We start from the raw sequence: 24786 nt of genomic DNA on the forward strand, positions 1-24786 counted from the left end.
AAATCACTCTCATTCACCCAAGCCTTTGGATCTTTATTTTAGTGGGGTGGAGTGGAGTTAGATATATATATATATATATATATATATATATATATATATATATGCAGGTTTTGGTGTCCTCGGGTATCTTCCCGTGTAAAAGTTGGGGTGTCTAGGCGACGTTTCGACGAGGTCTCACTCGTCATCTTCAGGCTGGTGCTTTCGGCTTCTTGTTACTGGAACAGAGCAGGATCTCAGTGTTTGAGTTCCTATAAATACTGTTGAGGAGGTATGGTGTATAGCCTCCAATGTTCTGGGCAGAGAGGAAGTTCCCAGGCTAGTGTGCCTTTTCTTCTTTTGTTCCTTAATTGCTTGAGGGATATCTTGAGTGATTTCTTGAGTGATATCCTGAGTACCACTTAGGTGGGTCATTAGGTGTGGATTAGTTGCTAAAGCCTTTGTGTCTTGACCTCTTGAACTTTGTGAAGAGTTTTTCTGAGAAGATGGCTGTACTGCACTTAGTTGTGCTCTGGCTTGGCTTCGTGTATAGGGGCGAGCTGTGGTTTTGTGGCCTGTGCCAGCCAGATCTGTGTAGGGATTGCAGGGGGGTGCAGCATCCGGAGGTGCCACCATGGTTTGGCTACTGGATGGTGTCTGTAATTTATCTGTGGAGAGGGTCTGGGTTTGGGTCTGGTGTGGTTGATTGGTGATGGCGTTCTGTGTGCCTCTGGATCTGGTGTCAGTTTTTGTGGGGAGGGCTAATTTCCAGATGTCTGGCAAGCGGGATGTGTCGTCACGCTTGTTCATGTTGTGAGGGTGTTTCTCTATCTCGATGGCTTCCATGATTATTCTCTTGTGGTGATGTTCCATGTTAGAGAGCAATTTGGAATCTGCAAAATTAATTTCGTGTCCTGTTTCTTTCATGTGTTGGAAGAGAGAGGAAGTTTTTTCTTCTTTTTTGACGGCATTCTTGTGTTCTGCGATACGTGCATTTATTCGTCTGTTTGTTTGTCCAATGTACGTGGCTGGGCAGACTTTGCAGGGTATTTCATAGACCCCTTGGTTTTCCAACTGGATTTTATCCTTGGGGTTTCTGAGGATATTGGCTATTTTTTGGTTGGCGCAAAAGGCTGTTTTGATATTGTGTTTATGGAGGATTTTGCTAATTTTATCTGTAGTGCCCTTGATATAAGGAAGGAGGGCCATGCCATTGTTTTCTTCTGTGTCTTGGTTTTTGGGGGGTGTTTCTTTTTGGATTAGCTTCGTAACCCTGTTTTGCTGGTATCCATTGGCAATTAACACATTTGAGAGATTCTGTAACTCAGTTGTCAAGTGGTCTTTGTCAGCCAGGCGTTTGGTTCTGGAGATGAGAGTCTTGGCTACGGAGTTTATTTGTGCAGGGTGGTGGTGTGATTGTGCATGTAAGTAGCGGTTGGTGTGTGTTTTTTTCCGGTAGATAGTGTGTCCTAGGGAGCCATCAGGTTTTTTGTAGATTAGGACGTCAAGAAAGGGAAGTTGGTTGTTGGCTTCTATTTCCATAGTGAATTGTATTTTGGGGTGTAGGCTGTTGAGATGTGTGAGGAAGCTGTCCAGTTTTTCCTTCCCGTGTGGCCAAATTACAAAGGTGTCGTCAACATATCTGAGCCAAAGTTTGGGTTTGTGTTCTGACTTGTCTAAAGCATTGGTTTCAAAGTGTTCCATGTACAGGTTTGCGATGACCGGTGAGAGGGGTGATCCCATAGGTGCTCCTTCTATCTGTTTGTATCTTTGTCCATTGTGGATGAAGTACGTGTTGGTTAGGCAGTGGTTGGTCAGGTCCAAGATGTATTCGGGGGGATTGTATTTGTTTTGAATGGCTGTCAAGGCTTCATTAATGGGCACTTGTGTGAAGAGAGATACAACATCGAAGCTCACAAGTAGGTCATTGGGATGTAGGTTTTGCTTCTTTATTGTTTCTATGAACTGGAAGGAGTTTGGAACGTGTGAAGAGATGGATTCTGCATAGGGCTGGAGTTGCTTGGCGAGAAATTTAGCGAGATTTTGTAGAGGTGAGCCTATGGAGCTGACTATTGGTCTGAGTGGTGTTCCTTCTTTGTGTATCTTGGGGAGGCCGTAGAGTTTGGGGCATCTGGATGATTTTTCTCTGGGGATGATTCTTAGCTGGATTTCTTCACTGATAGGAGAGGCTTTTATTTTGGATTTGGTGGTTTTTTCCAGGTAGGTGGTGGGATCTGTTTTTATAGGTTGGTAGGTAGGGTCTTGGAGTAGATTTGATAGTTTTGCTTGGTAGTCCGATGTGTTCATCAAAAAAGAAGAAAAAACTTCCTCTCTCTTCCAACACATGAAAGAAACAGGACACGAAATTAATTTTGCAGATTCCAAATTGCTCTCTAACATGGAACATCACCACAAGAGAATAATCATGGAAGCCATCGAGATAGAGAAACACCCTCACAACATGAACAAGCGTGACGACACATCCCGCTTGCCAGACATCTGGAAATTAGCCCTCCCCACAAAAACTGACACCAGATCCAGAGGCACACAGAACGCCATCACCAATCAACCACACCAGACCCAAACCCAGACCCTCTCCACAGATAAATTACAGACACCATCCAGTAGCCAAACCATGGTGGCACCTCCGGATGCTGCACCCCCCTGCAATCCCTACACAGATCTGGCTGGCACAGGCCACAAAACCACAGCTCGCCCCTATACACGAAGCCAAGCCAGAGCACAACTAAATGTAGTACACCCATCTTCTCAGAAAAACTCTTCACAAAGTTCAAGAGGTCAAGACACAAAGGCTTTAGCAACTAATCCACACCTAATGACCCACCTAAGTGGTACTCAGGATATCACTCAAGAAATCACTCAAGATATCCCTCAAGCAATTAAGGAACAAAAGAAGAAAAGGCACACTAGCCTGGGAACTTCCTCTCTGCCCAGAACATTGGAGGCTATACACCATACCTCCTCAACAGTATTTATAGGAACTCAAACACTGAGATCCTGCTCTGTTCCAGTAACAAGAAGCCGAAAGCACCAGCCTGAAGATGACGAGTGAGACCTCGTCGAAACGTCGCCTAGACACCCCAACTTTTACACGGGAAGATACCCGAGGACACCAAAACCTGCATTCCTGTACCCGTGAAAATCTACGAAAGCATATATATATATATATATATAATATTTGTGTATTTTATGCTGTTTAATTATTGTTTTACATTTGCTTTTAATGTGTTTTTTTTTTGTAAGTTGCTTTGAGTCTCATTTTTGCGGTTGGGAAGCAACAAATAAATATAATAAATAAGAATATAAAATCACGCAATGGTCAATCCGCTCCTAGACAATTCCTTTCTCACAGGCAGTCTGAGAGGCAATAAGAAATAACTATCTCTGATGCAGATCAAAATCTTCATACAAAATAATTCTTACTCATCCTGCCAGAGACAGAAAACCGACCATGTGAAGTCTACAGCAGTCTGCCGTGGCTTCCAGTCCATGGCAGGTGTAATAGCCCAAATTATGGACGTATTTTACACCTCTCTTGCCACAATGCAATCCTGTACAGTGGAACCTTGGTTCTCAAACACCTTGGTTCCCAGATACCAAAAACCTGAAGTAAGTGTTCTGGTTTTTGAACGTTTTTCAGAAGCTGAAAATCCGATGCGGCTATCAGCTATTGTTTCCAGGGTGCCTGCACCAATCAAAAGCTGTGCCTTGGTTTTCAAACATTTCGGAAGTCAAACCGATTTCCGGAACAGATTAAGTTTGGTGCTTTTGTTTTTGCTATTTATTTTGCGTTTTTGCTTTTGAGGCTTTTTTGGTTAATTTGTTTTTGTGACTGTGTGGAACCCAGTTCAGCTATTGATTGATTGCTTGATTGTGTGACTGAGCCAAATTTATGTTCAATTGCTGTTTTAGAGGTTGTCTTAAAAAGTCTGGAACAGATTAATCTGTTTTGCATTACTTTTTATGGGAAAGCGCGCCTTGGTTTTGGAACGCTTTGCTTTCGGAAAGGACGGATTAAGTTTGAGAACCAAGGAACCACTGTACATGCCTACTGAAAAGTAAGCCCCATTCAGTTCAGTGGGACTTCCTCTCGTTCCCAGGGAACTTTATAGGACTTGCAACGTTAAAGTCGTTGAGCTATACTTACTGGGCTGCAATCTTGATGAACTTCTTTAAGAGCTGGACACGTTTGCTGAGTTGGGAACAAAGACAAATCTCTGTGACTACCCAGAACTGGAGTTCATTGAACCTTCGCAAAAACAAATCCAAATTTGCTGTGGTCTTCTTAAAATTGTGTCTCCCAAATGTGTGGTAGACCAGTTCCAACTAGGGGAGGGGAAAAAGGAGGAGGGGAAGAATATGATTTGTGCTTTTTTAAAAAGAAAAAAAAGAACCGCCCTGGAACAAATCTCTAGTTACGTTTCCAAATAGTCTGAGGGTTGGATCTTGCTATGTAGCAAGTGTTCTCTGATCACATTTCTGTTCCTCCTCTCTTCCCAAAAGCTGACTAGACAAGAGTCTGTCAGCTTACGAATAAGTGCACTGGCCACACCTTTACTTCTCCCATTGAAAAGTTTGTAAACCAACCATTAACTATAGTTTCCCATTTTATTGTTACTTGGAAAATACGGCTGAAAGCTTCGGAACAAGCCAGGATATATGTAAGAGGCCAACATAGAATCATAGAATCATAGAAGTATTTGAACGTATTTCAATTTCTCCCAAATTGTGTAATATTTCCAGAAACAGAAACATTTTCCTTTCACTTAAGAATTGGCAGAAATGTGAGAGCTCCCTGGTGTGCCAAATGGCATTCTGCACTTGCAGTCTGAAGTGCCTCTACTGCCTCTGGATTTTACCACGAATTTTGCAGTCCAGAAGCACTCCGTCCAGGGGGGGGGGGGGGTCAGAGCTGCAAGACTAAGTTCCTGGAAAATGCGCTACTGGGAGAGAGAGACGGGTGTGGGGGCAAAGGAATGGGAAGGCCAACATGGTGTAGGTGCACTGGGAAGAGACCTAGTTCTGTCGCAACTCTGCCCTGCCATGTTAGCCACTTCTGTCTCAGTCTACGATGGGACAAGCACAAGAATTCTCCTCACCTCATGCACGCAGTTGAAAAGCTCCCACTCATAAATGGTCATTTGATACGCTAAGTCTTTGGAGCTCATGAGTTCAAACATTCCCACAGTCCCAGTCGATGGGCCTTCTTGTTCCTGCAGTGGAACCTGGGGAAAATAACAATGAAGCTCTCCGTAAACGTTCTTATCCACCTGATCTCTCTACTCTGTTTTAACAACTCTTTTTCTGTTTTGCTTTTTTGCACGCTTGTATAAAACTGACTGTGTGAATATTGGTCACAGCACAAAACAAGAATAATGGCTTCGAAGTTAAATGCACAACACGCACATTGCCGCATAAACGCACACAGAAATGCATACAGGTTTGATACACATTTTAGTGTATTGCTGGGTCTTTGTTGGAAGCCGCCCAGAGTGGCTGGGGAAACCCAGCCATATGGGCGGGGTACAAATAATAAATTATTATTATTATATGTCACTGTGAGCTACTTAAGGGCAAGCAGGACTCGTCAACCTGCAAAGGTAGCCCATCTAGGAGAAGGGAAACTCTCATCCTAAACCTCTGCTGCCTTGTGGGATATCTTCAAGAGAGGAAAAGACGAAGTAGTAAACCCTATAAAAATCCGGAGGGCAGTCCCGAAGACGGTTGGATGGTGCCTTGTACACCTCCTTCCGGCAACTCTGGAGCCAAGCTGGTGCCAAATGTATCTCTCTGCTTTCCTTTGGACCACATCAGCGAGGCTGAGAGGGGGGTCTTTGTGTATGGGCAGCCCAGGACCTCCACACACACTGCCCAGGCTTGTGCTCTGGGGAGGTCACTTTGACGCTGCCAACGCAGCGGTTTGACTTCACCCCTGGAGCCTCTGTCCATTGTCTCTTGAGACAGGTGGATGCCAACAACGTGAGCTAGGTTTCACCTTTTTCCTCGCTGCAGGAAATGAATAATAATACTACTACTAATAATTTTTATTTATACCCCGCCCTCCCCAGCCAAGGCTGGGCTCAGGGCAGCTAACAAGCAATAATAAAAGCAAGTTAAATGAACACAACTTAAAAACAAGATTAAAATACAACATTAAAATATCGAAACGTTAAAATATTAAAATGCAGCCTCATCACAGGAGAAGAAAGGAAGAAGAAAAAAGAAAGAGGGGGAGGGAATCAGATTGGCTCCAAGCCAAAGGCCAGGCAGAACAACTCTGTCTTACAGGCCCTGCGGAAAGAAATCAGATCCTGCAGGGCCCTGGTCTCATGAGACAGAGCGTTCCACCAGGCCGGAGCCAGGGCTGAAAAGGCCCTGGCTCTGGTTGAGGCTAATCTAACTTCCTTAGGGCCCGGGACCACTAGGGTATTGCTATTTATGGACCTTGAGGCTCTCTGTGGGGCATACCGGGAGAGGCGGTCCCATAGGTACGAGGGTCCTAGGCCATGAAGGGCTTTAAAGGTCAAAACCAGCACCTTACATCTGACCCTGTACTTCACCGGGAGCCAGTGCAGCTGGAAAAGCACTGGGTGAATATGCTCCCATGGCAGAGACCCCGTGAGCAGCCTCGCTGCAGCATTCTGCACCCGCTGGAGTTTCTGGGACAGCTTCAAGGGCAGCCCCGCGTAAAGCCAATTACAGTAGTCAAGCCTGGAGGTGACCGTCGCATGGATCACTGTAGCCAGGTCGGGTCGAATAACTGAAATAAAGCAGCCTTAAAATACAATGACATAAACCTCTTTTTCTCTCATGTTTCATTCCTGCTGCCTTGGAGGGGGGAAGCCTACAGGAGAAAGCTGCCAGGAAAAGTGAGGCCGGTGGCAGTGGCTTTCCATGGTTCCTAATAGGGGACACCCATTCCTTCCTGGAGTTGCCAGGGACTGAACCTGGGCCCTTTTGCACCCACTGTGTGTTTTCCCCAGCGGGGCAAATATCACTTTGGGAAACAGGCCAGGGAGAATTCCTTGCGCGTTTACAAGCCATTTACAGCACATATCTCCAGACCTAGGAATCATCTGGGGAATCTTCTTTTGTTTACTTGACACCAGGGTCTTCTGACATACGAAGAGTACACTCATGAATAAATATACCATTCATTATCTGCCATTTGTTTCCACATGACCTTCACTCACAATTATATTAATTACAGCGATATGCACATACAAAGTGCGGGCTAAATTAATCTTAATTGTTCCCATCTTTCATTAAAACAAACAAGAAACATCAAAACGGCGTTTTTCCATGCCACGTAACGCGAGGAATGAAGATGCCGCCTGGTGCGCAAATGGAAAGTTTGTATGTTTGATAGATGACCCAAAGAGAACTAATGCTGTGAACTGAAAATATTGGGTTGAAATTCTGCACAGCCTTAGGTATGCTGCTGTTATGCTGGCCTCACCCTGACTCAGTAAGCAGAACGGGGACGATGTTAACCACTTAAAGCTACTGAGATAATCCATGCAAAATACTTCGGACTCTAAAGCGCTCTATAAATGCTAAGGAATGTTAACATTGCATTACTCTATAGCAAAATGTTTCATCCGCTAAGAAATGGCATTTCTATCTCTATCAGCTTGTGAGTGATGCAACGGCGAGTTGATTGTAAGGGATTCTTTTGACCTTGGGAAAACAGGGTTTAGAGACTAGATAGCATTTTGGTTGCCATTCATAGCTTGAATTGTAGCAAAGTATGAGACGCTCCATTTTGCAGGATTTTAATTGATCAGAATTGGCTCCCCACTTGAATTTGTAAGCAGAGCTGATATCTACAGTCCTGCGTTAAGAAGAATTAACTTAACACCGTTTGCATTTTAGTTACCAGTAATTTGAGCTGGCAGCCGCCCAACGATAGGTGAAGCTATCCTTCCTAGCTGCTTTTTACTCCACTAGAGGGCAGTGCAGTTCATTAACAACGTTTCCCTTTCCAATTTTTTTCCATATTGCAATATATTCACTAATCATTAACATAAAACTGGAAGCTTTCACCTGGCACATTGAAGGCTATCCTAAACGCGAGCTTTCCTAAGGAGTAGAAGGAATAATGGTGGAAAGCACCAAAAAACGCAGGTACAACCCAAGCCGAGTTAAGCACTTTTAAATTTTACTGATTCAGTAGAAGGCACTGATTTTTGTTGTTATTGTTAAAATGAATGAGACAGTGCCTTTTACTATGATTACGAACCAGGACTGAGAGAGTTCCATGGATGTACCCATCTTTGGCTATCCTTCAACTACATTTGTATCTACTCTGAAGATCTCCCAAACTTTTTAACACAAAGGACTGCAAAGGAAGGCTCCCCACTCCTTCTCCAAAAACCCCAAAGCGCTGCTGTTTAGTGCCAGGCAAGTGCCAAAACTCTTGCCTGCAGCTCTTTGCAACTTTGCCTGCTGTGTCCAAAATACAGAAGGCTCTTTAAAATGATAAATGAAGGACGCAAGTGTCGGCATGCCAGAAGCACACTACCGCCTAAACACAATTTACATTCGTATTTAAATTTAGTTGCTGCCTTTATATTTTAAACAATCGCGATCCAAAACTATCTTTTGTATCTGAAGCGACGTCAAAGCTTCCATTTCACAGTTCCTATGAAATGGATTGAAATGGATTGAAGTGTCTCATTGGGAGGGGACAAGAGCCAGGATCAAGGCTTGGGGAGAGGGACTTAATTCATGCTGGCCTGCCAACGAAAACTGCTCTGAATGAAAGGACCAAAAAGCACTTTATAATAATAATCCAGCTCTCTGGAAGTGGACCCCTTGGGAGCATGGCGGGATTACTCTGCTGTTAGTACTCGCAAACATTTCGAATGTTTTAAGGAAAGCCAGACTTTCTAATGAGAACAGTGGTTTTAATTATAGAGCCCTGAGGAACGACTTGAAAGAGTTTATTCTGTGCCTTCATAATATGCCAGCCTATATATAATGCTTTTTTTTAAAAAAAATACATGTACAGTGGTACCTTGGGTTACATATGCTTCAGGTTACATATGCTTCAGGTTACAGACTCCGCTAACCCAGAAATATTACCTTGGGTTAAGAACTTTGCTTCAGGATGAGAACAGAAATCATGCAGTGGTGGCACTGCAGCAGCGGGAGGCCCCATTAGCTAAAGTGGTGCTTCAGGTTAAGAACAGTTTCATGTTAAGAACAGACCTCCGGAACAAATTAAGTACTTAACCCGAGGTACCACTGTACACTTCTTTTTACTGCACTTAAGAAAAGGACAGAAATATGCTCTCACGCCACAAGCATAGGGCATTTTATTCTCCTGTCCCTACAGGTTCACTGAAAATGCCTGGCTCATCATTTGGGAAAGCAGGCGACTGCTCTTGGCGCTCCCAGGACTAGGGGTCTTTAGCCAGATCTGCCATGGGTAATAAGCTGCCTGCCAGCAGGGCAACCCCACACGTGGCAACACCAAAGGATATCATTGGGGTCACCCCAAGGCCATCAATACAGTCGTACCTTGGATCTCAAACGTCTTGTCTCCCAAACAAATCGGCTCCTAAATCATCGAAACCCAGAAGTGAGTGTTCCTGTTTTCGAACCTTCTTTTGGAAGCTGAACTTCCAACAGGGTTTCCGATTGGGTGCAGGAGCTTCCTGCAGCCAATCAGAAGCCGTGCTTTGGTTTCCGAATGTTTTGGAAGCCGAACAGACTTCGGGAACGGATTCCGTTTGACTTCCAAGGTACAGCTGTACTGTATTTTTGCTGGTTCCTGCCATTGTTTTCTGTGAGGCCCCACTGCTATGTGGTTGATTTCTAGACCTCTCTAGGATGAGGGTAGCTCTTGAGTGAAAGAAGAAGAGTTTTGGATTTGATATCCCGCCTTTCACTCCCTTTAAGGAGTCTCAAAGCAGCTAACATTCTCCTTTCCCTTCCTCCCCCACAACAAACACCCTGTGAGGTGAGTGGGGCTGAGAGACTTCAGAGAAGCGTGACTGGCCCAAGGTCACCCAACAGCTGCATGTGGAGGAGCGGAGACACAAACCCGGTTCCCCAGATTACGAGACTACCGCTCTTAACCACTACACCACACTGGAGAGAAGCAGCTGGTACTCATATTGAAAATACGCACAGTATATAAATTTGTCTAAATAAATACAGTTTAAAAACCTGGTCTGAATCAGGGGACGTCCTACTCAGAGAATGCTATCCACTGTCATAGTATGGATCTTCCCCACACAACTCTGTGCAGCCCTCTTGCCAAGATTTGAAAATCTCCAATAATAATAATAATAATAATAATAATAATAATAATAATAATAAAAAATTTGTACCCCACCCATCTGAGTGGGTTGCCCCAGCCACTCTGGGTGGCTTCCAACATATATAAAAACATAACAAAACAGTAAACATTAAAACGCTTCTTTGTACTGTGCTGCCTTCAGATGTCTTGCGGATAGTTATGCAGAAAGGCTGAGGAGAAATTTTCAGGATAAGAAATGCGTATGTTATATAGCGTTCAAGTAAGGAGTACAAAGCACAGCCTCTGACCCGAAAGGCGTTCAGAGGCCTAGCATACTTACATACCAGTGAGTCAAACTGGTCTCGAGGGCAAGCAAAGAGGCGTCCGTTAACACTGAGCGTTGTAAACACCGAAACATCGTTGGGTTTTAGCACCACCTTTTCTGTGAACGTGAAAAGCATGGGATATACTACAGAAAACGCATGCCCATTATCACAAGAAAAGCAAGTTGTCAAGACTTCTCATTGGAACAAAACAGAATGGATGCCTACGGTGGAATTTGAGAGAATCTCTTCCATTTGGAAGGGCAGCTTTTATAATTTGAGAGCCCACTTGACTGGATGACACATTCAAATATTTGTGTGTGACACTCAAAGGTTAGGTAAGTATTAGTAGCGGCCCAGTCGGCGGCGTTACTTGTGATTCGGATATATAAAATTTGTTTTTATTTGTTTGTGTTTTTATGCCAAACAGTTTTTATGCACAGTACAGAGACCACTGAGGCAGACATTCCTTGTTTGTTTTCAATTGTCATTACACTCCGTAACACTCTTTCATATATCAAATTTATGAGTGTTAATTTTTTGATCCCAATGTTTTTCTAATCACGTCCGTGGTAGAACCACGTGACTCTTTTCTCCATTGCAGTCAATCTATACTGCTCCTAGAAAAGCTGGCATCTTTAAGAAAAACAACAGGAAGTTGCCAATAAACCTTTTTTTAAAAAAAACAAAACAAAACCAAAAAGCAGCAACAACATTTTACTTGTATTCATAGTTCCAGGTCAGCTATGGGATTTGATCTTTGTCTTGTAAAGATCTTCAGGTGCCTGGACTGCAGCCTGCCTATGCTCTCAGTTATGATGAGACCCTCTTCTGAAGCAGACCAGTGTCTACCATTAAACGGCGATGCCATTCTACTGGGACTCAAATCTCTAGCCACCTTACTTTTTAAACTGTCCCTGGCATGAAGTGTAAGGAGATGGGTGAATTCTTCAATTCTTCCCCGCTTTCCTCAGACTAACTTGGAGTCATCAAGAGTTCTTCAACAAAAAATTGAGGAGGAACTTGGATCCTTTCTCAAGCTCTTCTTGGCAGCACCCTATGGAGAAATGCTTCCATTGTGCTTCCTTTTTTTGGGGGGGGGGAGGGTGTTCTTTGAAGGATTGCATCTGGGAAAGCTGGGGATGGGGAAGCCCAATTCTTGGGCTAGCAGAGCACCCCTTGCCCAGTCAATCCTAAAGGCTGCCTTTAGGGTAAGATGGTGTGACGTTAACATATGAGAGTGCTGGAGGTGAAATAGTTAAACAGGTTACCCAATCAGAACCCAGGGTGTGGAGTCAGAGGGACTATAAAACCAGCTCTGGGAGGGACAAAGGGGGAGTTCATTTGGAGGTTGGTTGGAGTGGGAGTGAATTGGGATAGAGTCTGTGGGTAGGTTGAGTTAGTGTAGCGAAATAAGCTGAGTCAGGAACAGTTAGGGGCTAGGAAGACAAGTAAAAATCTGAGAGGTGGTTTAGTGAGTGAGAGCAGGTAGCAGAAGTTATAGTTCTGGATAGGCACCCCATGAATGTAATTGACCGATACTGTTTATGAAACCGCACACTTGTTAAACTGCAATAAATAAACGGAAGTCTATGTTCCAATTTAACCCTGACTGGACTCAGTATTTTACCAGGTAGGGCCTGGGTGGTGGCAGCGAGAAATAAAGTGGTGGCACAGGGATCAATAGATGATGAAACGTCCGGGGACCCTGTGTGATCGCCACAGAAAAGTTCTCTATGAGAATTGACTTTTGGCTCCCAACCCCAGATTGTCTAGGGGACAACGTCTCTCGCACAACATCTCCCTTGCTAGAACTGCCCATAGGAAAAGTGATTTGAGAAAATCCACTCTGTGCTGGTTGTCCTTGGTGTGATGGCAACTCTGCCAGCTGTCCTAGAGGAAGCTCTTCAAAGCCCTCCAGCAAAGCAAGAGATTTCTCCACTGTGTTGCATGGGGCCTGCTTAGACCCTGGGGAAATCAGGGTGCGTGTGGTGGTGGGGAACTCTTCAAAGGAAGAATCTGAGGCCTTCCTGTGTTCACCTTAGGTGAGCATTCCCAAGTACCTGAAGCTTGTTTCTGAGTCTGAGCTGGAAAGACTTCACTAGTGTCCTCTATAAATGGAAGAAGGTAAAGGGACCCCTGACCATTAGGTCCAGTCATGACCGACTCTGGGGTTGCGGTGCTCATCTCGCTTTATTAGCTGAGGGAGCCAGCGTACAGCTTCCGGGTCCTGTGGCCAGCATGACTAAGCCACTTCTGGCGAACCAGAGCAGCACACGGAAATGCCGTTTACCTTCCCGCCAGAACGATACCTATTTATCTACTTGCACTTGGACGTGCTTTTGAACTGCTAGGTTGGCAGAAGCAGGGACCGAGCAACGGGAGCTCGCCCCGTCGCGGGGATTCGAACCACTGACCTTCTGATCCGCAAGCCCTAGGGCTCTGTGGTTTAATCCACAGCGCTGGAAGAAGGCTGATGGCAAAAACACTGATGTTCCTGTTCAGGGAAATGGGTCTAAAGAGCTGTCAATGAGATTTATCACATTCAGATGAAGGTGGGGAAAGTTTTAACCCTAACATATAATGTAATAATTCATCTCGGAATGTAATAGCGATGGTTGGGCTTGCTTTTTGGAAGAGATGCGTAAGATTCTGCTGTCAGTTATATTTAGCTCTTGCAATCCCATCAACAAAAGATACCTGCACGTCACAGATTGGTTCAGAAGGGCTAATTAACTGCCTTATAAATCTTTTTGTCCCAGCGTAGGTCCACCAGAATGCCTCCCACTCTGGTGAAAGAAATCCTATTGAAATTGCAGAATAGGGACGCCCCTGGTATCAATTCATTTGCGGAAAAAGAATTGTCCCCGACAACAGTTTCTATTTGCGTTCCAATGTAGCTTTAATTAACTCTGTCAGAATTCACAGCGCCACACAAAATTGGAACCAGCAGTCGTACCTCAATGCAGTGCTACCTTTCTTAAAGACTTCCCTTCAACTAATGCTCGGCCTTAAAGGTCAAATATTTAATCTTCTATCAAAACAAAGCTTTTGCCATAGGACCCTCCCTCCCCTCTCCCAAAAAACCCACCCACCCTAAATTTTACCAAATGAAAACATATAGGGCATGATCTCCTATGCAAGAAGGATTCCCATAGGATTTATAGAACCTTGTTGCCCCCACCTCAAGCATTAAAGGTAAAGGTAAAGGGACCCCTGACCATTAGGTCCAGTTGTGACTGACTCTGGGGTTGCGGCGCTCATCCTGCTTTATTGGCCGAGGGAGGCGGCGTACAGCTTCTGGGTCATGTGGCCAGCATGACTAAGCCGCTTCTGGCGAACCAGAGCAGCGCACAGAAACGCCGTTTACCTTCCCTCCGGAGTGGTACCTATTTATCTACTTGCACTTTGACATGCTTTCGAACTGCTAGGTTGGCAGGAGCAGGGACCGAGCAACGGACCCACACATAAATACTAAGGAGAGAAGGTGGGTTGGATGGGGACATGAGATACATTCACAGACCACCCAGAGGCAGCATGGCAGCTAGCATGGTGTAGTGGTTCAAATGCTGGACCTGAAGACCAAGGATCAAATCCCCACTCAGCCATGAAGCGCACTGGGTGAGCTTGGGCCAATCACATTTTTTTTAGCCTAACCTACCTCACAGGGTCGTTGTGAGGAGAAAACGGAAAGCAGGAGAACCATGTCAGCTAAGTGTAAATAGGGCTGCATCCTTATTTGTTAAATTTGTATCCTGTCTTTCCGCCAGACAGAGTTTATATATTACCACAAAGCTGTTGTGCTATTATTATTGTTATTATTATTTCAGTTTATATACCGCTGTATAACTACAGATCTCAGGGCAGTTCACCGATCCTAACACAGATATACTACTAAAAAAGCCCTTTTATTTAAAAATACCAGGGAAGATATACCTCAGTCAAATTATCGAATCAAGTTTAATGTCTGTCAACCAACTAAATAATTTTCAGCTGATTCACCGCCTGACTTTTAAACCAATGAATCAGTTAAGTTTAATCATACTTGCTTATTTCCGAAAACGTACAGGGTACGTATGTGCCTTTTTTTTATATATCTATTAAACGAACCGTGAGGTGATTTCCAGTTTAATGATTTTCATCATGGTGAGATGGCAAGAATATCTTTAATATTCTCTTCATCATCCTACACAACAGTGGCAAACCAGACACATGGAGCAGCCTTAAAAATAAACAGGTGAGCCGTTAATGCGCAGCCTCCCAAGTAATCAACTAAAGCTTTAGCTGATTAATGTACAACTAAACCAATCCATTGGATTAATCTACAATTAAAGGCTGAAAGCTTACATTCTCACTCTGGCCATGGATCTAATTTGTGTAATGTGCTGTGGCTTCAGACTGAGGTTTCCGGCTGCAGATTTTGGGGTGGGGTGGTGGGAAGGTTGATGACAGCCAAGGCGCAGAAATTTAGATTCCACTGCCCACAGCGAAAGGCGCAGTCTGGTTTGCCAGGTATTAAAAATGAAAGACGAAAAGTCTTTAAAGAAATCAGTGCGAGCCTTTCCCATTCCTTCATGGTCTGCTGCCCCAAAGGTAAATGAGGAGTGTTAAAGATTATGCAAATACCCTTACCTCCTCCCGAGCTCATCTTCACTAATATCAAGCCGTCTCCAGAGCCCAGCTTGTCAGCTACGGCACTGATAACTTCTTTTACGGAAGACAACACTGGAATGCGGATTGTGGTGTAGGTTTGGTCGATGCAGTACACCTTGAACAAAACTTCAGACAGAAACAAGGCACATCATGAATAAGGGCTGTAAGAAGATGAAACAAGGTAGGATGCAGAATATGATGATGATGATGATGATGATGATTTATACCCCGCCCATCTGGCTGGGTTTTCTCAGCCACTCTGGGCGGCTTCCAACAAAATATTAAAATACAATATATGAATTCAGTTGTTATTGTTGTTGTTGTTGTTAATATACTGACCTATACCCTGGGATCTCAGGGCGGTTCACAGAATAAAATCAAGATATAAAACCACAAAATACCTAATAAAAATAAAAACAACAACCCAATAGCCCCTCCCCTCCCCACACAAAGAACACATTTTAAAAGGGCAAAGGATATAAATCGGATCAACCAAAGGCCTGGTTAAAAAGGAAAGTTTTTGCCTCTCGCCTAAAGGTGTATAATGAAGGCACCACGTGAACTTCCCTGGAAAGAGCATTCCACAGATGGGGAGCCACTACAGAGAAGGCCCTGTTCTCATGTTGCCACCCTCCGAACCTCTCGAGGAGGAGGCACACGAAGGAGGGGCTCAGGGTCCGAGTAGGTTCATATGGAAAGAGGTGGTCCTTGAGGTATTGCATGACAACTGTATGCAACTTAGCACTGCCATCTTTTACTTTATTTTGTTAAAGGGGAGGGTGTTCTCAGTGGGCCCCATAGTTTCTTGCTTCTCCTAGGCCCAATCCTAAAGCAGAGATGGGGAACTTGATGTTGCTCCCATCACCCCTGACCATTGTGGCTGGGGCGAAGGAGAGCTGGAGTCCAAGAACATCTGGAAAACCACAGGATCCCCATCTTCGTCCAAGAGGGAAGAAGCAAGACCTGTGGAGGCTTCCTTCTGGTTCTCCTTGCTCCTCACCCCGCTCACATGCTGTTGAGAGAGCAGGGCACCAACAGCAAGGAGGAATAGCAGCCGAACCAGAAAGTCCCAGAGATTGGCAGTAGGCATGCATTTTTATCCCTGTTGATAACAACAACAACAACAACAACAACAACAACAACAACAATATTTAGCTATACCCCACCCTGCCCGGTTCAAAAACCAGGCTCAGAGAGGCTAACAACAAATTTAAAACACTTAATTGTAAAAGCAGCATAAAATACAGTATAAAAACACAAATAACAATAAAATTCAAAGTTCAGAAATCAATGTAGGGGAAATCCATCTAATAAGCATTAGATAGTCACCAGGGCTAGCTGGCTGAATTAGTCCTACTTGGGCCAGCGAGGAGGCCAGGGGAGAATTAGCTGTGGGGTCTCAGAGTGGGTAATCTTTATAAAAGGGGAGGGGGAGGGAAGAGAAGGGAAATAAAAGAGCAGGCTGAATTCAAATTAAAGGCCAGGCGGAATAGCTCTGTCTTACAGGCCTGATGGAAGGAAGTTAAATCCTGAAGGGCCCTAGTCTCATGGGACAGAGCATTACACCAGGTTGGAGCCATCACTGAAAAGGCCCTGGCCCTGGTGGAGGATAGTCTGACTTCCTTAGGGCCCGGGACCTCTAAACTATGATTATTCATGGACCTTAAGGTCCTCTGCGGCGCATACCAGGAGAGGCGGTCCAGTAAATACCAGTCCTTGAATGCTTGGCAGACTAAGAAAGGGCGGTGAGTTGCTAGGGGGGAGAAGATGGTTTAATCCTGACCACTCCTAACCCAGCTCAGGGGCCGTCTCAACATGAGAAGAGACCCTGGGTAAAATTCCACCCGGGGCTGGTGGTCCTTTTCTTCTATCATCCAAGTCCTGCGATCGTACTCAACGACTTACGTTCATCGCTTCCCCTTATGGGCTGCCGTTTTTGCGTTCTTTCGTCACTCGTGTTGAAGTGCTGCAAGAGAACTTTGTGCTGGGGAAACAAACCCGACAAAACGCCATGATTGTAAATGCAACTAGAAAACTTTTCCAGAAAGCTACTGCATGTTATGTAAGAGTTGTCATCCCAAATTAGGCCCAAGACCCATCTAGTCCAGCAATCTGTTCTCACAATGACCAACCAGATGCCCATGACAGGGCATGAGCGCAACAGCAGTCTCCTCGCTCTATTTATATATATATATATATATATTTGCTTTCGTAGATTTTCACGGGTACAGGAATGCAGGTTTTGGTGTCCTCGGGTATCTTCCCGTGTAAAAGTTGGGGTGTCTAGGCGACGTTTCGACGAGGTCTCACTCGTCATCTTCAGGCTGGTGCTTTCGGCTTCTTGTTACTGGAACAGAGCAGGATCTCAGTGTTTGAGTTCCTATAAATACTGTTGAGGAGGTATGGTGTATAGCCTCCAATGTTCTGGGCAGAGAGGAAGTTCCCAGGCTAGTGTGCCTTTTCTTCTTTTGTTCCTTAATTGCTTGAGGGATATCTTGAGTGATTTCTTGAGTGATATCCTGAGTACCACTTAGGTGGGTCATTAGGTGTGGATTAGTTGCTAAAGCCTTTGTGTCTTGACCTCTTGAACTTTGTGAAGAGTTTTTCTGAGAAGATGGGTGTACTACATTTAGTTGTGCTCTGGCTTGGCTTCGTGTATAGGGGCGAGCTGTGGTTTTGTGGCCTGTGCCAGCCAGATCTGTGTAGGGATTGCAGGGGGGTGCAGCATCCGGAGGTGCCACCATGGTTTGGCTACTGGATGGTGTCTGTAATTTATCTGTGGAGAGGGTCTGGGTTTGGGTCTGGTGTGGTTGATTGGTGATGGCGTTCTGTGTGCCTCTGGATCTGGTGTCAGTTTTTGTGGGGAGGGCTAATTTCCAGATGTCTGGCAAGCGGGATGTGTCGTCACGCTTGTTCATGTTGTGAGGGTGTTTCTCTATCTCGATGGCTTCCATGATTATTCTCTTGTGGTGATGTTCCATGTTAGAGAGCAATTTGGAATCTGCAAAATTAATTTCGTGTCCTGTTTCTTTCATGTGTTGGAAGAGAGAGGAAGTTTTTTCTTCTTTTTTGACGGCATTCTTGTGTTCTGCGATACGTGCATTTATTCGTCTGTTTGTTTGTCCAATGTACGTGGCTGGGCAGACTTTGCAGGGTATTTCATAGACCCCTTGGTTTTCCAACTGGATTTTATCCTTGGGGTTTCTGAGGATATTGGCTATTTTTTGGTTGGCGCAAAAGGCTGTTTTGATATTGTGTTTATGGAGGATTTTGCTAATTTTATCTGTAGTGCCCTTGATATAAGGAAGGAGGGCCATGCCATTGTTTTCTTCTGTGTCTTGGTTTTTGGGGGGTGTTTCTTTTTGGATTAGCTTCGTAACCCTGTTTTGCTGGTATCCATTGGCAATTAACACATTTGAGAGATTCTGTAACTCAGTTGTCAAGTGGTCTTTGTCAGCCAGGCGTTTGGTTCTGGAGATGAGAGTCTTGGCTACGGAGTTTATTTGTGCAGGGTGGTGGTGTGATTGTGCATGTAAGTAGCGGTTGGTGTGTGTTTTTTTCCGGTAGATAGTGTGTCCTAGGGAGCCATCAGGTTTTTTGTAGATTAGGACGTCAAGAAAGGGAAGTTGGTTGTTGGCTTCTATTTCCATAGTGAAGAACAAGAGCTCTTGTTCCTTGCGTAGGAACAAGAGATCACATAAGATGGTGGCTCTTCGGATTTCTAGTTTCTCGTAGGTTCTTGTCAGCTGGAAGGTTTCTCACCTCTACGGGGTTCCTACGCAACTGCCGAGACAACAACTTAATTCCCACAAGCTTCCAACTTAAATTCCACTCTAAAACCCCAGCTACCGAAAGGATCCTGAAACGAACTGAACTATCCCTAATCAGAAACGAACTACACAAGAAAAGATACCTACTAAACCAAACCAACAAAGATCTGCTCACTCTTCACCTCAAACTCTGTAACAAAATCCACCCTGCACTCTGGGACAAATGCAAACAACTAGCCGTCTGGAGAGCTGAAACGGAGACCTCACATAAGACAGACACACATACCAACAAACTCCACAAACTAGAGAAACGCCAGAAGCCCAGCCACCCTCCACAACAACCCATGAAACAAACAGTACATAACATATCAGACAGGATCCTCACCTCAACTGAAACCAAAGTACTCTCCAAAGGTTTCAACTTTGCAGTCGCCCCGAGACGCATCCCCACGGAAAACATCATATGCGGAGTCGAAGCTAGCCTAACCAAAATCAACCCAGATGAAGCCAATAAAATCAGACTTGAAGTCACCAACATCCTCTGCTCCAGCAAACCACCCAGAAGCAATTTACACAAAGAAGAACAGAAAGCACTCACCAACCTGAGGAAAGACAACAACATAATCATTCTCCCAGCAGACAAAGGTAATGCCACTGTTGTGATGAACACATCGGACTACCAAGCAAAACTATCAAATCTACTCCAAGACCCTACCTACCAACCTATAAAAACAGATCCCACCACCTACCTGGAAAAAACCACCAAATCCAAAATAAAAGCCTCTCCTATCAGTGAAGAAATCCAGCTAAGAATCATCCCCAGAGAAAAATCATCCAGATGCCCCAAACTCTACGGCCTCCCCAAGATACACAAAGAAGGAACACCACTCAGACCAATAGTCAGCTCCATAGGCTCACCTCTACAAAATCTCGCTAAATTTCTCGCCAAGCAACTCCAGCCCTATGCAGAATCCATCTCTTCACACGTTCCAAACTCCTTCCAGTTCATAGAAACAATAAAGAAGCAAAACCTACATCCCAATGACCTACTTGTGAGCTTCGATGTTGTATCTCTCTTCACACAAGTGCCCATTAATGAAGCCTTGACAGCCATTCAAAACAAATACAATCCCCCCGAATACATCTTGGACCTGACCAACCACTGCCCAACCAACACGTACTTCATCCACAATGGACAAAGATACAAACAGATAGAAGGAGCACCTATGGGATCACCCCTCTCACCGGTCATCGCAAACCTGTACATGGAACACTTTGAAACCAATGCTTTAGACAAGTCAGAACACAAACCCAAACTTTGGCTCAGATATGTTGACGACACCTTTGTAATTTGGCCACACGGGAAGGAAAAACTGGACAGCTTCCTCACACATCTCAACAGCCTACACCCCAAAATACAATTCACTATGGAAATAGAAGCCAACAACCAACTTCCCTTTCTTGACGTCCTAATCTACAAAAAACCTGATGGCTCCCTAGGACACACTATCTACCGGAAAAAAAACACACACCAACCGCTACTTACATGCACAATCACACCACCACCCTGCACAAATAAACTCCGTAGCCAAGACTCTCATCTCCAGAACCAAACGCCTGGCTGACAAAGACCACTTGACAACTGAGTTACAGAATCTCTCAAATGTGTTAATTGCCAATGGATACCAGCAAAACAGGGTTACGAAGCTAATCCAAAAAGAAACACCCCCCAAAAACCAAGACACAGAAGAAAACAATGGCATGGCCCTCCTTCCTTATATCAAGGGCACTACAGATAAAATTAGCAAAATCCTCCATAAACACAATATCAAAACAGCCTTTTGCGCCAACCAAAAAATAGCCAATATCCTCAGAAACCCCAAGGATAAAATCCAGTTGGAAAACCAAGGGGTCTATGAAATACCCTGCAAAGTCTGCCCAGCCACGTACATTGGACAAACAAACAGACGAATAAATGCACGTATCGCAGAACACAAGAATGCCGTCAAAAAAGAAGAAAAAACTTCCTCTCTCTTCCAACACATGAAAGAAACAGGACACGAAATTAATTTTGCAGATTCCAAATTGCTCTCTAACATGGAACATCACCACAAGAGAATAATCATGGAAGCCATCGAGATAGAGAAACACCCTCACAACATGAACAAGCGTGACGACACATCCCGCTTGCCAGACATCTGGAAATTAGCCCTCCCCACAAAAACTGACACCAGATCCAGAGGCACACAGAACGCCATCACCAATCAACCACACCAGACCCAAACCCAGACCCTCTCCACAGATAAATTACAGACACCATCCAGTAGCCAAACCATGGTGGCACCTCCGGATGCTGCACCCCCCTGCAATCCCTACACAGATCTGGCTGGCACAGGCCACAAAACCACAGCTCGCCCCTATACACGAAGCCAAGCCAGAGCACAACTAAATGTAGTACACCCATCTTCTCAGAAAAACTCTTCACAAAGTTCAAGAGGTCAAGACACAAAGGCTTTAGCAACTAATCCACACCTAATGACCCACCTAAGTGGTACTCAGGATATCACTCAAGAAATCACTCAAGATATCCCTCAAGCAATTAAGGAACAAAAGAAGAAAAGGCACACTAGCCTGGGAACTTCCTCTCTGCCCAGAACATTGGAGGCTATACACCATACCTCCTCAACAGTATTTATAGGAACTCAAACACTGAGATCCTGCTCTGTTCCAGTAACAAGAAGCCGAAAGCACCAGCCTGAAGATGACGAGTGAGACCTCGTCGAAACGTCGCCTAGACACCCCAACTTTTACACGGGAAGATACCCGAGGACACCAAAACCTGCATATATATATATAATATATATATATGCTTTCGTAGATTTTCACGGGTACAGGAATGCAGGTTTTGGTGTCCTCGGGTATATTACTAATTATATATTAGTTTTTTAGGTTTGGTGTCCTCGGGTATATTACTAATATATATTAGTTTTTTTAACATATGATTTTCAACAGTAATTAAACATACTTTTTCGTCTTATTCAAATTTTTGACTTCCATCAATCCTGTCTGAAAAATTTCCAGTCTAATCTCTCAGTATGCATTTCTTATCTTCCCTATTACATTTCAAACTCATAACCAATTATCTCTATCTTTTTCTACTTTGTAACACTTCGTATATTTCTCCTTACAAAACTTCTTATGGTCCTACTAGCATAATTTGTTGATTACAGTTGCTCTTCAAATAATTCATATACTTCTTCCAATCTTCTGTAAATCTCTGGTCCCGCAGGTTTCGAATCCTTCCTGTCGTTTTGTCCAGTTCTGCATAGTCCATTAATTTCGTCTGCCATTCTTCTCTCGTCGGAATTTCTTGTTTCCATTTCTGGGCTAACAATACTCTTGCTGCAGTTGTTGCATATAAAAACAATTTAACATCTTGCCTATTAAGCACTCTCCTCGCTCTAGAGCATGAGACTCTTAATCTCAGGGTTGTGGGTTCGAGCGCTACGATGGACAAAAGATTCCTGCATTGCAGGGGGTTGGACTAGATGACGATTCTATGCCCTCCCCAGCAACTGACATTCAGAGCAGAGGTGGCTGGTGCTGAATGGGACTAGTGGGGCAGAAGGCAGGAAAACCAACACTAGGTGGAGCCAGAGCCCGTATCAGAATCCTTGTTTTGTCCCCATCCTCTTTACTGCTGAGTTCTACAAGGACTGAGGAAGCTGAGAAGACAGCGCCACCACCTGGACAGATTATTGAGAAGGCAGGTGGGTGGGGGCTGGCCGAGAGCAACCTGAGGTTGGTGGGGCAGTGGATCATTTGCCCTAATGGAGCTGACCTCAGTGATTTGATACCGGGGGCAGTCTACACAAAGCCTTTGTGTGGCTAGCGGCTAGCGGTAGGTCTATCCCCCATGAGTTTGCCTAATCCCTTTCTGAAGCCATCCAAGCTGGCAGCTGCCACTGTATGTTGTGGTGGTGAATCCCATCATTTAACTTTGTGCTGTTGGTGCGTGTGGGAGAAAGAATAACAGAATACCCATAGATCTGATCAAATTTCATTGCGTGGACTTGCTTCTTCTTTGGAGACTAAATTCTCAGGGCACCTTCACATCTTCTGTTTTAACCGCATGCATGTAATGTTATGCGCACACACAAAACTATAACACGTCTGCACAACCAATGTGCTTTCCAAAGTATAAACGATACCGATGCGTCGGACAGGATACAATAGTAAAGATGTACTTGCCAATCCACAGGTGTGCACTTGCCCTTAGTGGTTGGGAAAATAACAGTTTAACATTTTATGTGGGACAAGCAGTCTAAATACTTACCTTTTTCTGTGGTGCTTTAGCTTCTTCTGATCTGCAAAAAGAAAAATACAGCCTATTTTTAGAGGGTGAAATTTGGAAGCAACAACGGTTTGGTTCGCACGTAACACTAAACCATGGTTTGGCACAATGTGCACAAGCAAAATCCAAGCGAAGCCTCAGGCTTGTGCATGCCACTCTCCTTCTCCCCATGAGGCTAGGAAAAGAACTCTTCTAGCATTTAATTAATCATTCAAAGAACCCTTGCTTTGCATTATGTATGAAAAAAGAGATCAAGGTGGTTTGTTTTTTGAAGCAAAGCTGTTTCAAGAGGAGGAACACAGTAACATAGGTTGCTGCGTTTCCAGTGAGTCCATTAGTGGATTGTAGATTCCATTAAGCTCAGTGTTCATCTTCTACACTGTCGGGCAACAGCTCTGTGGGGTTTCAGGCAGGGAGTCTACCTGGAAAAGACAGGTACTGGCTTCTACGTGTAAAACAGATCCTTTGCCACTGAGCTGTGGCCCTTCCCCAAAAATCTAGAGCAAAGAAGCAGTGGCAGGTGGAAGCTCCTTCACCCAAGAGCCCAATAATAATAATAATAATAATAATAATAATAATAATAATAATAATAATAATAATAATAATTAATAATAATAATAATAATAATAATAATAATAATAATAATAATAATAATTTATTATTTATACCCCGCCCATCTGGCTGGGCTTCTCCAGCCACTCTGGGCAGCTTCCAAAAAATTTTTAAAATACTGCAATACACCAAACATTAAAAGCTTCCCTATACAGGGCTGCCTTCAGATGTCTTCTAAAAGTCTGGTAGTTGTTGTTCTTTTTGACATCTGGTGGGAGGGCGTTCCACAGGGAGGACGCCACTACCGAGAAGGCCCTCTGCAACTTGGCTTCCCTGTAACTTGGCTTCTCGCAGTGAAGGGACCGCCAGAAGGCCCTCTGTGCTGGACCTCAGTGTCCAGGCTGAACGATGGGAGTGGAGACGCTCCTTCAGATATACTGGACCAAGGCCGTTTAGGGCTTTAAAGGTCAGCACCAACACTTTGAATTGTGCTCGGAAACGTACTGAATTCCTTTGCAGGATTCAAAATGCATGTTTGCAAACCACAGTCCTCCTCTTCCTCTCTCCTGTAACATCTAGATACACAGATGTATGGTAGGATGCCATGGCACTTCAGGTTTCCCTACTCCACTTAGTTGGCCTGGCTTGGACATCATGCTAAACCGTGGTTGATTGCTCAACAGCACAATGACGTTTCATAATACTATATATTTTCCTACTCTTTTTGGTATACAAACTCTAAAAAAAAAGTTCTAGCTAAATTCTTTGCTGATGGGGAGATGGAATACAGTGAAGCTTTCTCTCTGGTTTCACACATTTGCAAAAGCTAGTTTAAAAGGTAAAGGTACCCCTGCCCGTACGGGCCAGTCTTGCCAGACTCTAGGGTTG

The 24786-nt window shown here is 44.3% G+C and overlaps 1 protein-coding gene across 6 annotated transcripts in view; it reads right to left on the reverse strand.

Annotated features, from left to right (window-relative positions):
- Positions 1-24786, reverse strand: part of RAPGEF4 (Rap guanine nucleotide exchange factor 4) — a 168731-nt gene that overhangs the window by 13685 nt on the left and 130260 nt on the right. For all 6 annotated transcript variants that reach the window (XM_028749531.2, XM_077916990.1, XM_077916983.1 and 3 more), the window contains 6 exons: positions 23329-23359; positions 17128-17206; positions 15202-15348; positions 10591-10688; positions 5097-5222; positions 4145-4323 (listed from right to left, as the gene is read on the reverse strand). In XM_028749531.2, the coding sequence (XP_028605364.2) occupies positions 4145-4323; positions 5097-5222; positions 10591-10688; positions 15202-15348; positions 17128-17206; positions 23329-23359 (660 nt within the window). The remainder of the gene's footprint in view (positions 1-4144; positions 4324-5096; positions 5223-10590; positions 10689-15201; positions 15349-17127; positions 17207-23328; positions 23360-24786) is intronic.

This window comes from Podarcis muralis, chromosome 1 (genome assembly GCF_964188315.1).
Source record: "Podarcis muralis chromosome 1, rPodMur119.hap1.1, whole genome shotgun sequence".
Taxonomy (NCBI): Eukaryota; Metazoa; Chordata; class Lepidosauria; order Squamata; family Lacertidae; genus Podarcis; species Podarcis muralis.